General features: G+C 45.5%; 1 protein-coding gene across 1 annotated transcript; it reads left to right on the top strand.

Moving 5' to 3' along the window:
* Positions 1–13,907, top strand: igfbp2b (insulin-like growth factor binding protein 2b). Its single transcript, XM_031579372.2, has 4 exons — positions 1–524; positions 8,822–8,979; positions 11,734–11,883; positions 12,940–13,907. The coding sequence occupies exons 1-4, from the start codon at positions 164–166 to the stop codon at positions 13,096–13,098; spliced, it is 828 nt and encodes a 275-aa protein (XP_031435232.1). The 5' UTR covers positions 1–163; the 3' UTR covers positions 13,099–13,907.
* The last annotated feature ends 883 nt before the right edge of the window (positions 13,908–14,790 follow it).

The following is a 14,790-nucleotide window of genomic DNA, read 5'->3' as shown; positions in this document are numbered from 1 at the left end:
CCCAGCATTTTGGCAGCCTTTTTGACGTGATGTCAGAGGAACTTGACAGTTAATAGTTCCCGGCAGAGATCCCAGTCGGACCTTACCTGGTCGCAGACAGTTCCACTTTCCAACTTGAAGTTGGTGACTTATTAAACGCAATATCCAACTTGAGAAAGACACCATGGTGTCTTATTTTCATTGCCGTTTGTTGCTAGCATCACTCGTGCTACCGTGCACCTTACTGGGAGAGGTGATATTTCGCTGCCCGAGCTGCACCGCGGAGAGGCAAACAGCATGCCCAAAGCTCGCGGCCACTTGTGCAGAGATTGTGAGGGAGCCCGGCTGTGGCTGCTGTCCGGTATGCGCCCGGCAGTTGGGAGAATTCTGCGGCGTGTACACGCCAAGATGCTCCATCGGTTTGAGGTGTTACCCGACTCCGGATTCCGACATGCCCCTGGATCAGCTGGTGAAAGGATTGGGACAATGTGGGCATAAAGTGGACGTTGAGCCTACTGTCAGTCTTGAGAATCCAGAACAAAACGGTGAGTTGTCCTCTGCAAACGTACAGAGAAACACCTAAACTTTAAATAGCCTACCTAAAGATGGATTGTGTTCCCATTGACCCCAACAGTCTCTGATTATTAGTAACAGTCCCATGGTTGGCAGCTTTTTCGATTTATTAGCAGACATTCTGTCAGGATTCATGAGAGGAACACTTCCATAATATAATCTGCGTATGTTTTTGGTGATTGCATCTATTAGTTTGTTATTTGTTTTAAACGTTTAATTAGATTTATTGTCATGAAATCCCCTGTCTTTTCATAGCTGGTATTTCTGTATATAAGCTTAGGGGTGCAGAACTTCACATGAGTAAATAGACACAATGCAATATTCATGATTGGATATGAATCTGGTGACTTATATGGCAAGCTTTGCAAAGTGTTTATTTAAAAATATTTTGGTGTAAACTGTAATATCTAAAATAAAGAATAGATTATTTTTACACTCTGAAACCCAAAAATCACCAGTTTATGTAAACATCACAACATGCTGACAGTGTGTCGGGTGGCCATGAAGTTGACCAGAACACTATTGCTCTTTTTAGTGTAGTTTACATATTGACATTAGCTTCCTCAAGTTCATGTGCATCAGCTGGCAGTCAGTCACTCATGCCTTCAATCCCACCACATTCCTTCACTTGAGATGCCCAAATATAGGAAGTAGAGCAACTCTAAACTATCCCCTGAAAACACATTTAGTACATTTACATCACATTTTGATGTCATTACCTTTGAATCACATAGTCATCATTTCACACACCATATGCTTCAACCATATTTGAGTTAGAGTAAGACACACTGCCTGCTGGAGGGCTCATGATTATAAACCCGGCTCCATTCTTCCTCTTCTTCCATCTTGTTCCTCTGTCTCCCCATCTCGCTACTAATCATGCTGCAAACAAATGGCCATTTGTGTTGTTGGGTACCAAAGGGGAATAGGCTCATGCAAATTCAACAGCCTTTTGAACTTTGCCTCTGCTCTCTTGTGATATGGTTCCGCCTCAGTGCCCCGCTTCTGTTCTGTGCTCAGGCTCAACACGGTCAAGGCCAGCAGCCATGAATAAGTCCTTCATGCATTTGAAAGATCGAGTGAGATAACTGTGTCCTCTCAAATGTGAATTTTAAAGGTCAATACTTTTAATTAATAGCCATTATTCAATATTGATATCCTATACACTGTTTAGATTATCCTTACAGTGGAGAATGCAGTGGACATTTAAAAGAAACTGCTTACTGTGGACATTTATGTCCTTTTCTTGTTTCCATCTTGGGACTTTAATGCCCTTTGATGCCAGTCTGGTGCAAAGTACACCCAGTTTGGCATGTTCCCTTCACACGATCCCTCATCAGCCTTTTGACGACCCAAACAATGCGAGGGCTTCTTGGGCAGCTGAGCTAATGTTTGGCTTGAGTGGTTGTTACATGGTGCTAGAACATGGCTCAGTCATGCAGAGGGGCCTCGTGTGTAACGGCATGAATGATGGTATTATGGGGCATTGGAAGGAGACAGAATGGTCAGGACCTTGCATGAGACTTTGTTTATGACTTGCATTTGACTTTGTTTGTGTTCAGTCATTCGGTTTCTCTGTGCCCAGATGAACTCTTTATTGTTAGGCACATGATGTTTTTTTTTCCTGACTTGGTTTTATTTATAGCGCGCGGCCATCTCATTTTAGCAATTAGGCCTTCATTAGCACGTCACCCATTTTAGCTGTGGTAGCGCTCTGATGAAAAGCCAAAGCGTGTCATGGCTGTTCTCATTTTCAGTTTATTATAGACCTTGTTTCACTATTGACCCTTCTGTGTCACTCAAGGCTCTTTTCAGGGTCTGTTCAAACACGTCCCGTAAACAATAACGGGCTGGGGGAATCACTCCACCTGTAGCTGGCTCCCTGCACCGTGGAGCCTGAGCAGACTGTGATGGGTGCCCCCGCCGTGGCGCCAAGCCCAGCAGGGACCAGGTGGAGGCTCGCCCGACGCTCCCTTGTCATCCGGATCCTGGCCAGGCGCTCGCTCGGCTGTGTTTTGGAGATAAGATACGTCTCCAACATAAGCGCTCGGGGGGCATGCAGTCTTGGCTCGTCAAGCGATGGCACGGCACGTGGGCCTGTTGTGCAATTGATAGCTGTTGCTGTTGGCACATCAGATGCTGCAGCCACGCAGAGTCCATATGGGTTCACTCTGATATTGCTTTCCCCCAGTATCTGTTAAAAGGTAAATGGCAGCAGATGAGGGATTCGTGGTTTGGTTTTTCACTGCTAGGGACTCCCACGCAAGGTCGTCCGTGATCTTTGGAGCATAGCTTTCATTATGGTGTTTTCTGGATGACGAGGGAAACTCTGTTCAGATGAACCACAGCCATAAGCAGTGATGTTGATGAGGGCGATGTTATTGTTGTTGATGATGATGATGATGTGATGATGTGTGAAGGAAATCATGCTGTCAGTTTGGCTTGCATAAAGTCGATGAACTTTTGTCCTTTTCTACCTGGCTGCTCATCGCACATGCCGTGACTGCTCTAAGCCCGAGTGAACTCTTGTCGGCATCAAGTTATGACGTTAATGCCGCAAAGCCGTTTTTTTTTTTAAAGGAATCTCCTTGAGAACCCTTGTGTGTAATGTCTACTTCTTTGTTTTTTTGTCTCTGTTTATACGACCCAAGTTTTGGCCTTTGGTTTGTGTGACTTTTTTCTCCTCTCAAACTGTCCTTTTCTGTGGTGTTCTTTTGTGTGTGTGTTTCTCTCTGTCTCTCCCCCTGACATCCTCTGAGTCACTGTTCAGTGTTCTGCCTCGACTCATTGTCTGCGTCTTTCTTCCCCCATCTCATCTGGGGTCCGCTCTCTTCTTCTTTCACTCTCTGTTTTTTTGTGTGTCATGTATACTGTGATTGCCCTTGAAGCCCTGTGGGGAGAGATGTGCTTGGGCTTGCTCCTGCCTCCCCTCCCTCCCTCCCTCCCTCCCTCCCTCCCTCCCCTCCCTCTGACACCACTACAGGTGCTTAATTAGTGTGGGGGATGTCTTTGGTGGCGGCGGCGGCGTGTCAGGACCTGCGACCCCTGCGAGGCTCCGCATGGGCGGCGGGATCCAACTGGTGCCCTGCGGACATCAGGGATGTCGACAGTGTCAGGCAAGACGGCGCACGGAGGTGGAAGAAGGGCTGGACGAACCCCCCAGGTTTGCCCTAAACAAACCCCTCCCCCCCACAGGCTGGAGAGGGGGAGGAGAAGAGAGGCAGGAGCGGAGACAACCTGCACTTGGAAGAGGCCATTCCAGACTGACACGACACACCTCTCAGAGAGGGGACTCGAGGACCTGGAGGGGAGCTTGAAGAGTAGACATATGAGAGACTGGGGCACACTGTATATATCACTTTACTTTTTGTTTCAACAATGTAGGAAGGGATATTTTTTATGTGGAGTATTCCCAAGGTATTATTGGGTACATACACTATATACATAAATACAGTAAACCTAGAACAGTCTGGGATATATTTGTCAGAGAATGACATGTCATGTCAGAAAGTGACAGATTTCTTCTGGCTATGACAAATGCATGTCTAATTTACCCATATCTGGGGTTGAGCTCACAGAAAAAGGAGTTGCTTTGAGCAGCTGGAGGCACAAAGCCACTGTAACACAGCAGAGCTTTGCAAGACAAAACTCACCCAATTATCTTTTGCTTTACTGCACTTGTCGATTTGATTTGAGGTGGTTTGGTTTCAAGACATGTAGTTTTATAACAGTATCTTGACAGATTCAATTTTGTTCGGCAAAAATGCTCCAGAAGAGAAAAAGTTCTGAACATATCTCTCGTGTTATTTGAAGCAACGGATTTTTGTATATGGCAACCGCTGTCCAAAATAGCAACATTCTGTATGTATTGTGTGTTTGGAGAGCATCCTGGAGGCATTGCACAATCCATTGTTAATGCCAGATTTCATGCTACCCTCGGCAGGTAGAGCCCTGTTTCTATGGTTCCAGGAAAAGATCAACACTGCTTGACAAAGTGAAAATGGAAAGCTGACAGCATTTGGCTGTAGCCGGCAGTCATCCCTTTGAAAACAAGTCCTCTGTTTTTTCTATATCAGGCGATGTGGAGTCAAGATCACATTTTTTTTCATGATTTTTTTGAAGACTTGACCTATTTAGCTTTAATTTCTGTCATTTAGTTGCAACAATAGATAGTGGTGGTGAACAAATAACTTTTAATTTCTACTGTAATGACATAACTATATTCATTATATTTGCTGAATTAATGTTATTGCACATACACACTTATTTCAACACTCGCAACCACATTACACAGCAATGCACTCAGACACACACACACACACACACACACACACACACAAACACACACACACACACACACACACGCGCGCACACACACGCGCGTGCCTGCACAGGTTTGCTTGCACATAGGGGGAGCTTTGCATTTGTAATTACAGATAGGACAAAGCCCAGGGAGATGTCTTGGCATGGAACTTTTAATGGAGAGAAGATCTCTTGCCAGGAGGTTTACCTCCCATAATTCTGCGGGCTGGGAAAGCTTTGTCAGCAAGTAGGAGCTGACTGACTTCTATGGAAGTCCATGACTCACACAGGTGATGCTGTCCTTTGAGTCTTTGCATTTCTCAAAAGGTTCATTCACTATCACCCTAAAACTACACTGGCTTAGGTTTCCTAGTATGAAGTTGTACATCTGTAAAGTGTCATTCCACATAAGTCAACAGAGATATTCTGTTCCATTTCCACAAAAGTCTTTTCTCAGACTTGTAGAATGTGACCAAATTCAATCGAAAGCCTTTGGTGGTAATATGCTGAAATGCAGTTATCTCCCAATGTGTTAATCTTACTGGATGTTCAGATTTGCCGTAATTTGCTATGAAATGATCATATAGATATCAGCCGTCGTACATTTGACTCTGGCTTCCCATTAGGTGAGGCATTTGCGAACAGCAGTCACATGCTCTCAAAACATACTGTGATTCTAGGACCTGAAGAGAAGGGTTCCGTGTAGATACCCTAGAACGTCTGAAGAGAAGCAAAGGGTTCCGTGTAGATACCCTAGAACGTTCCTGACTCTCTAGCATGTGGCCTCGGGGGTGATGACTGTTTCATTTCAACAGCGAAAGGAAATGAAATTACTTTATGTACTGTTATTTTGTGCCGCTGTGGCACCGTAGGCTTTCGGAGCTGTAGCGATAGCAAAAAGGGCCTGCTCTTATGTAACTGAAATAACCATGTCCCAGCTAGCGACTCAACCGTCTCAGCTGTCTGTGTCTTTTATTACTTTGCTTTTTCATGCAACTTATGACCTCTCTGCAGGCTTTCTGCTGCCTGCTACAAAAAGAGTCCCATCTCATTACTTGTTATTTCTGTATGTGGAACTAGGAGGGGGTTGGGCTTGCTATTTATTTAGTAGATGTTTAACCATAAGGGTAAACTGTGGACACATTTCAATCAATGCCAATGTCGTCTTGTTGGTTTTCCATTTGAGCATGTTGATAGACCCAGGGGGGGAGGGGGGTTATGTCATCACCCCAGGGCCGGAGCCAACCAAACTCTCTTTCAACGAGCTCCATAGGCCAGCGGTGGCCATAATTCCACTTTATGTACATATATGTTTATAAATTCCAACCAGTTAACCGAAACATTCATTAACCCAAAATAGGAATTTGATTGCTTTTTGGCAATGTGGCTACTAAAATGTCCTCATTGTGCTACACTGTAATTTTTTTCAGTGCAGAGTTATTGAAAGCAAGATGGAGGGTCTCACTTATGGCATTCAAAGGATCTGCTGTAGTCCTGTAGGCCCTGGGGCCAGGAGTTAATATTTAACACTTAATATCTAACAATGTTTTAAAAATACATTAAAAAAAAAAGTAATAGTAAAAATACATTTCCTATGTATTTACCCATGTCAGATAGGACCAAACCAAATTGCGTATGTATATTTTGCTATTCTCACTGTGACACTGTCTGTGAAAAGAAGTAATGATTCTGCCATTTCTGACCTGAGACATCCTGGTTTGATAAAGCGCTCTTTTGAACCCCAGCCTAGATGAAGGCTTTTGTCTGTACTAGGCTTTACAGCAGCAGCACCTCGGCTCCTAGTAAGACACTGGTGGAAGAGCACCAAGCGGAGGCCAAAATGACCCCGAGAGGAGCAAGTGTCCACACCCAGGACTGCGGAGGAAGGCCCACACACTGTCAGCCCTCAGAAAGAGAGAGGAGAGAGGGGGCGAGAGACTTGGACACGGAGGTGTTATTGGAGCGGGCCCAGGGCCATTATGGCAGAGGCAAGGGATAGCTGGGAGAGAACGTAATGGCAGGTGTCCGGATCATAGCGCAGCATGTCCGCCTGGCTGCCAACAATTTCTGAAATGAGGCAAACTATTAGAAAAGGGATGCACGCTGAGTTTGACACTATTCTTAGGGCCTGCTCGCATGGATATTGGGCGTGAAACTGGATAGCGCTGGATCCGTGGCTGGACAATGCGCCCAGGCAATCATCCTCCTTCAGATCTTTTTGCAGAGCAGCCACCCTCGGGGCCGGTGACATCATACGCATGTCTGTTCTGGGCACGTGGCCTGAGGGGGTGATTTTCAACACTTTCTTCTCTCGCCCTCTGGTGCGCTGCTCCCTCGCTCGCTCGCTCCCTCGCCCGCCCGCCTCAGACGGCTCAGACAGTGATGAGATCACAGTTTCGGACCCACCGTTAACAGCCCTGGCCCAGCGGGGGAGGAGACCAGGCCTCTCCTCTGGGATCAGTGACCTACTCATTGAAGTGGCATTACAGAGAGTGACATACACCAGCGGTGCCCCCGAAGGGATTGTGTATTACTGCATTAGCAGTCCTGGATGAATAGGGGAAGAGGGATGTTCGGGGCACGCCATTATTATTATGGGATGTGGTGCCATGATTAAAGGAGAGTAAATGAAGGTGTTTGTGCGGAACATTTGTTGGCAGGGACTGACGACACACATCTGGCGGAGCACATGGTGCTCTGACCAACAGGTCCAATGTCAGTGTCCTGGAGTCATTCAGAGGGAAGCTAGGAGGAAATGGAACCAAAACTAAGATCAGTGATGGGCATTTAGACAGATTATATACTTGATTTGCCTAAACTGCACAATACAGACAGACATTTCATACTGTTGGCGGTATGTGTTGAAATGCCCGTTGTGTCACAGTATATTCCTAAATAAATACAAGCGATGCAGCACTGTAGGACATTCTGTAGTGAAGCATGGACTGATGGAGACCCATCCTTATAGGTCAGACTCAGACGTTTTCATCATTTGTGATTTTCAGTCATGTTCAACAAAACTTTGTTGTTGTTGAGTGGATTTTAGAATCAGGAGCATTGATCATTTTGTTACATTGAATTTTCATGTGCGATTGCAGTTTTTAGTCACTGAACATGGCACAACTTCTGACTGTGTTAGGTGTGCAGTCTGTGTTTTGTGGAAATTGTGTTTATGTGTACAGTGGGTTGTGTAGTGTGTTTAAATGTTCAAAATGTATTTTGTAACTACTCTTTATAGCCCTTTTTATATTATATTGTATTATAGTATATTGTACAACATAGACATCCAGAAATGACAATAAAAGCTGACTTGACTTAGTAGACAGCCACTGACTAGGGCATAAATGGTCAGAGGGTGTACTGAACCCAGTATTCAAGTGTTTCACGTGACACAACAAACTATTTTACTCTCAGTCATTGTGACACAGAATAAATCAGCTGATTCTATCTGATGGCAAAGATTATAGAAGGAAATTCACCGTCATTGGGCTTCACTGATCAAAGGTATATCTCCAAGCTCATTGAAATAAAACCCTGAGCACCCTATATGCTAAAAATAGCAACGATTACCTTGACGTTCGGTCATGTTTCAAAGATTTACAAACCATTTTAATCTGACACAGAGATATGTTAGTCAGACCTGCATTTACCTTAAAGTGCTTGCCAGAGATTAAAGGTAGCTATCGTTTTACGGGCTGTTCTGTCTCAGTCAGTAGCTGTGATTAAGGACAGGCTATTAGCTTGTCTACGTTAGTCTCTGATGGCTACGTTAGTCTCTGATGGTCTGCCAAAGCCCTGATGCTGCTCTTGGTATATCAAGCCTCCATTCTCAGCCTGCTATTTTACCTGCAAATCAGTGGGTGAACTTAGGCAAATTGCAATGACCTATATAGTATTGCTAATGTATGCTTTGTTTTCTACAGATTTGGAGTAATGTGAACCTTTGTGTGTTTTGTGTGCAAACCAGGGCGAGTCTCTGGAACCAAGGTCCCCCCTCAGAGAAAGCTAACAAAGGAGAACTCCAGACTCAGCAAAGAGATCGCTGTGCAGAAGCACCAGAACGACTTGAGGAAGACCATGATGACCAACCGGTTAGAGGAGCCGCGGCCTGCGCACACTCGGCCTGTGAGTCTTTCTTCACTCCAGCGATCCCCTTGGGTCCTGTTCACAGAGGACACACATTTCATGCAAACACTGTGCTCTGTGGCAAGCTAAAGGTCTACGTTGACCTGAGCTGGCACTCAATTTAGTACGGCAGTGCCCTCTTCTGGCTATCACACACACACACACACACACACACACACACACACACACACACACACACACACACACACACACACACACACACACACACACACACACACACACGCACACACACACACACACACTCAAACTCACATACACACCATGCACACTCACATAAACACAGTCATGAATGTAAAACAGATCCAGACATACACATAAAGATAGAGGCAGTTTACCACAGTCATGTAATGATTGCTTTTACAGTATATGGGTGGATTCTTTGCAATACACAATAGTAATTATTAATGAAATAACTTTTTGTGACATTTTTTTCAAAAGATCCTGTCGTCAAATTTTGGTTGAAAGCACCAGGGCCGGATTAACAATGGGGCTAAGGGGGACTTAAGGCCCAGGGTAGCAGGGGCCTGGTTGACAGAGGAAGTCGTGTCATTTGTAGTCCATTCCTTGTTCATGAGTGGGTGCAACAAGTAGACTATAAGCACTGGTATCGAGTAGCCTACTCAGCCAATACCATGTCTCTGTACTCCTACATGGTGTCCGATTACAAATACAAAAATCTGATTTCTACGATTTCAGAAAGTTACCAAACTGCATGTCAGAGTAGAGAATTCTCTCAGACTAGAAATCAACTGGCTGAAAAATGAGATATCCTGCCTACTGTTGGACCATCCAGTGTGTTATTCCCACAAATACAAATACAGATGTCTGCAGTCTATTTCATCATTAACAAAGAGAAAATCAGGTTGGCAGACATCTGCTGTGTGAGTTTATATAGAGGAGGCACAAAGTCAATTGTAAATTGATACGAAGATGTTGATTGGACTGATTTAACTGTGATAATTGTTTTCTGTACATTTAGCCTTGATTTTGTCCTTGTCTCAGGTTTAAAATAATTGGTAAAACAAAATAGTTTGCTAATTAATCACACCTACACATCTTTCTGAAAATTGTAGTGTACTCAACTCAGATTAGTAGGATTATTGATTGTTAAGTTTTTACCATTCTAATGAGCATCACCTCATCTAGTGGCTCACAACTGGTGTAACTGAGTTGTCATTGACGAAATCCTGCTATACCACAAAGTGTGCATTTGTTGTGTTGTGTTGAGGGTGGGATAGTCAGGATGTAGCATTTTTTGTTGTGGTGGCAAATATTGTGTGATCATTTTGAGGGAGCCCTTCGAATATGTGTAGCCCCAGGGCCCTTAGTGTTCTTCATCTGGCCCTGAAAAGGACCACCAAGGAAGACCATCTCCGCCTTTAATGTTTCAATGTGTTTCTGTCTTAATTAGTTATCTCTGTGGTCTCTCTTCTAACTAGTAACTCACTCCTTCTTTATTAAACAATAAAACATTCTTTTGTTAACTGCCAAGATTACAGAAGGGTCATTTTAGAGATACTTTTTTTGATATGTCTGCATCAACTAACAATTAGCTGTTAACAGGAATGCAAAGCAGTTATGTATATGATTTACAGTTGCAAGGAAGAAAAGAATCATCAGTGAAAAGGAAATGATGTATTTGGACATTGCTTACATTCCAAACAAATCAGTTGTTAATGAGCTTGCCCATTGTGTAAATGTAAAGACAGTATTAGTAAAGTAAAGTATGCTCATGTCCTCATCAACGCTAAAACTTATAAATAATTCTTAAATCAGTTCAAATTACTATCTGTCCTAAGCCTTTGAAAGACTATATTGCTTTGTTGAAACGTGACACATTGTTTGTCCTTTGTCCAAATAATCTGCGGAGAAAACACTGCATTACAGTTGACCACAGTTTGTACATATGACTGGGAAAATGACTGCCACCTCATGTGAACTGAAGCTCCAGCTTCAGTCTTTACAAATTAGCGTGCCCTCTATAGACATTAACAGAAGCCATAAGTGTTTTGACCTGAAAAACAATGATATACATGCCCAGATCTTCCCCCTCATTTAACTCTCTCTATAGCAGCTATTAAACAAGAAATAGTCAAGGAAAAAAGACAATCGATGAGACCATTAGTGAACAACAGCAGAGACAACAATGGTATGAGTGTGGAATGGGAAGGGTCATAGCTGGACGGGCAGAAAAATCGTGAGGCTCCTCTCTTGGGTACGTGAGGCCGCGTGGAGGTGGGGGGAGGTGGGGGAGGTAGGGGGAGGTGGGGGGATGGAACTCACTCACGTGCTACTCCGGCGTCCCCCACATGCGCCAGAGAGATTCCATTCTGGAGCAAGGCATGACGTCAGGTCTGGGGGCGCCTGAAGCGGCACAGCACACAGGCTAGCGTAGCCCAGCCCAGCACAGCACAGCCCAGTTTCAGGGCAGCGTAGCGTCCATGGCTCTCTGCGAGGGGGGCACTCTCCATTCACATGATATGGATAAGATCCCTGGCATCCCGGCGCTGCAGCGTGCCCTCTCATCTCGGGCCAAGCAGAGCGCAGCCCTTTCGGAGGCCAGGGCCCTTTGATGCAGCTGCGTGTCCCCTTTAGTCCAGGGGAGAAGGGCGCTGAAGGCAGGGGCCGGGGCTGGCATACAGTAAAAAGAAACGCAGGAGGACTGGCAGAGCAGGCCAGAGAGATGAATATCTCCAATGAGTTATGACCCCAGAGCTTATTGTTCTGTTGCAGGGCCCACAGAGCCCGTGTCAGCAGGAGCTGGACATGGTCCTAGAGGAGATCTCCCAGATGACTTTCCTCAACAATAAGGGCTCGCTGGAGAACCTGTACGAGCTTAAGTTCCCCAACTGTGACAAGGAAGGACAGTACAATTTGAAGCAGGTGAGCTCCATCTACACACAGTCAGAACAGTCTCCTTTGTAATTGTGTGCATAACGCAGATCAGACATGGATAGATGGATTCTGTACAAATTCAGGGTAATGAACTCCTAAATATCTCACGGTTTCTGAGAGGAGAAAGTTACAAGACGACGAACATGCCATGAATGATCACAGCACTAAATCAACAGGTGAAGTATGCACAAGAGGACAGGTAACTGTCTTCAATCCATGGTCTTTAAAAATCAGCAAAACCAAAACAGTGGAGAATTGTAGTGGAGCTTAGAGGAGAACGCGGAACAGAACACCACTACTTCCTCCTTCATGAATGGACATTTGGTCAACACAGAGGGGACAGTGTCTGAGAAAGGAGTTCCAAGGTAGTACAAATATTTTTTTTTTTTTTTTTTTTTTACCACAGAAAGTTAATAAACAATGGCCCGCTACGAGACAGTTTTAGTTTCCTCCACTTCCATGTCCTTGATGCAAGACCCAATTATTTTTAGAACAGGTCAAAACAATGATATGACATATCTGTATCCTGAAAGCACACCAAGTCTTCCACGTTTGGAGGTAAAACGGGGACAGAAACCCCAGGGAGAGGCAGGCGGGATGCATTGTTTTGATGTGAAAGCTCTGTTCCCAGGGCCTTAAAAACACTGTACCTCACTGCTCCTGATTGTTTCGTAATCATCTTGTTCCTCTTGCAATTACTGTAACTGTCAGTTTTTGTTCTTTCTCACTGAAGGAAAAAATTGAAAGTCTGTTTTTTTTTTTTTTTGCCTATTTTGGGTCCCCGCATAAGCTGTGTCCAGTTCAATTATGACCTCATTTCGGGAGCGCTCGGTGGGGGTCGCAGAGGCATGCTGTGACCAATGGGCCACGGATGGTTGTTGTTGGAGCCCTACTCCACCCGCTCCTCTCCCCGCCCATGACTGTACCAAGTGCCTCATTAACCCCTTCAAAATCCTTGTTCCCACCACCTCACCGCCTCCGCCTAACCAGCCTGACCTCCACACCCACCCCCCCTACTCCATCTCTCCTCATCTTGTGTTTCAGTGTCACATGTCTACCCACGGCCAGAGGGGCGAGTGCTGGTGCGTGGACCCGCTCACAGGCCTCCAGCTCCCGTCGTCTCCCAAAGTGAGGGGGGACCCCAACTGCAGCCAGTACCTCAGCGGCCAGGAGACCCAGCCCCCCACGGACGCGCAGAAATAAATGTGCTCTCACAAAACCCTCTCGCCAAAAACTTGAAGGGGCCAGAGTCACAAGTGATTGCATTTTAAGCATGTCAAATAATGCGTGTGTGGTCTTTGTGTTCATGTTCGTGTGTGTGTGGTGGGTGTGTGAGCATGCTCTTTGCACATAAGGACTGTGCACGCATGCCTGAGTGTGCCTCCATGTGATTGTGTGTGTGCGTGTCTGTGTGTGTGTGTATGTGTGCGTGTGTGGAGTGCTTCTGTGCGCTGTGTGTGCGTGCATGTGTGTGCGTGTGTGGTGTGCTTCTGTGCGCTGTGTGTGTGTGCGTGCGTGTGTGTGCGTGTGTGTATGTAAATGTTCAGTTCTGGCTCCCGTAGTTAATCTTCAGTGACAGGGAGCGACTGGAAAGTGTGACTTGCCACGACACATGACGGCAAGGACGAGACAAGGACAGCCATAGCTCTTTCCACGTTTGAAATTCAGATTTCGACTAGCTAAATTTAATATGGAGCGAGCGGCTTTGTCTCCTCCTATTCATAGGTTAAGTGGCCTGTACGACATGGGGGGCTGAGAGAATGTTGTTTTAATCTCGTGGCCGTCCCTGCATCTGGTCCGGCAGCATCGGTATTTCAGGCAGCACAGTGTGTGCAGCTGCTAGCTTTCAGGCCAAGTTCCATTCCTATTTATTCAAGCTTTCTTTTTTGGAGGCTCGGCAAATGTGTGCTTTGAACTTGTGAATTCTGTACAGCCTCTTTTAATACATTGATGAATGAATAAAATGGAAATGTATAAATAATAAAAAAGAGAGAGATTGTTTCCCAACTGCAGGAATAGCATATTTTGGAGTCTTTTTTTTCTCCAGTGAAGGCATCCATCTATTTCTCCCAGGATTTTCAAGGATACTTCTTATTTTTTTTCTCTCAAAGCTCCCATTGCCACAGATCTCAGCATGCATTCCCTCTGGATCTCCTCCCCCCCTGTCTGTCTCCGCCCCTTCTTTCTCTCCCTCCCCTCTCTCTCTCTCTCTCTCTCTCTCTTTCCTACTCCCTGTGCTAGCAGTGTGAGCACTGTGTCCTGCTGCATCATATGTATCAGTTTGAAGTGCTAGACAGTGGAAACTGATCGAGAGAAGGGAAGAGAGAGTGAGAGGGGGCCAAAGGTAAGGGCACTGTTGGCAGCTGGAAGGCTGGCTGTTCTCTCTCATCCGCTGGTGCTCTCCATCCCTCCAGAGCCATGTGTCTGTTGAGCACAGAGGCCCGTGTGTTTGTGTGTTAGAGAGGGGGTGAGTGTTCATTGGTTACTAATGAAGTGCTGACAGAGGGCAAGATTAGGACACAGGGCTGACAGTGACAAATGTGATATTAAGTGGGTTAAGTGCCTATAAATAAACACAGGTTTGCGGATGTATGCCTGCAATGCCTCTGGGCTGCACCTACCCTCTGTGGATCTCCCTAAAGGGAATCAAGGAGGGAGGTGGGGTGGGGGTGGGTGGAGGGGTTGGGTGGAGGCATGGTTGCAGCTCTATGAAAAGGATGCCAAGGGGTTCACAGGTTGAGTGAGTTTGCTGAAGTTGCTCTGTCAGCAGATTTCCCCACCTGGTGCAATCTAGGGATCTTTTGACAGAACTATGCTGTTATGCTCAGTCTCTCCAGGCGCCTATAGTGAAACACATATGTGCGTTTGCCAGCAACAGACACGAGACCTCTTGCC

This window comes from Clupea harengus, chromosome 2 (genome assembly GCF_900700415.2).
Source record: "Clupea harengus chromosome 2, Ch_v2.0.2, whole genome shotgun sequence".
Classification (NCBI taxonomy): Eukaryota; Metazoa; Chordata; class Actinopteri; order Clupeiformes; family Clupeidae; genus Clupea; species Clupea harengus.
Note: the sequence above shows the minus strand (reverse complement) of the source record. Positions and strands in the feature narration are given on the sequence as shown.

Bases quoted from the DNA above. Each gene is read 5' to 3' on its own strand.
- igfbp2b (XM_031579372.2), top strand. From the start codon at position 164: ATGGTGTCTTATTTTCATTGCCGTTTGTTGCTAGCATCACTCGTGCTA. The intron at 525-8,821 runs GTGAGTTGTCCT...TGTGCAAACCAG, and splicing joins TGAGAATCCAGAACAAAACG to GGCGAGTCTCTGGAACCAAG. The intron at 11,884-12,939 runs GTGAGCTCCATC...CTTGTGTTTCAG, and splicing joins GACAGTACAATTTGAAGCAG to TGTCACATGTCTACCCACGG.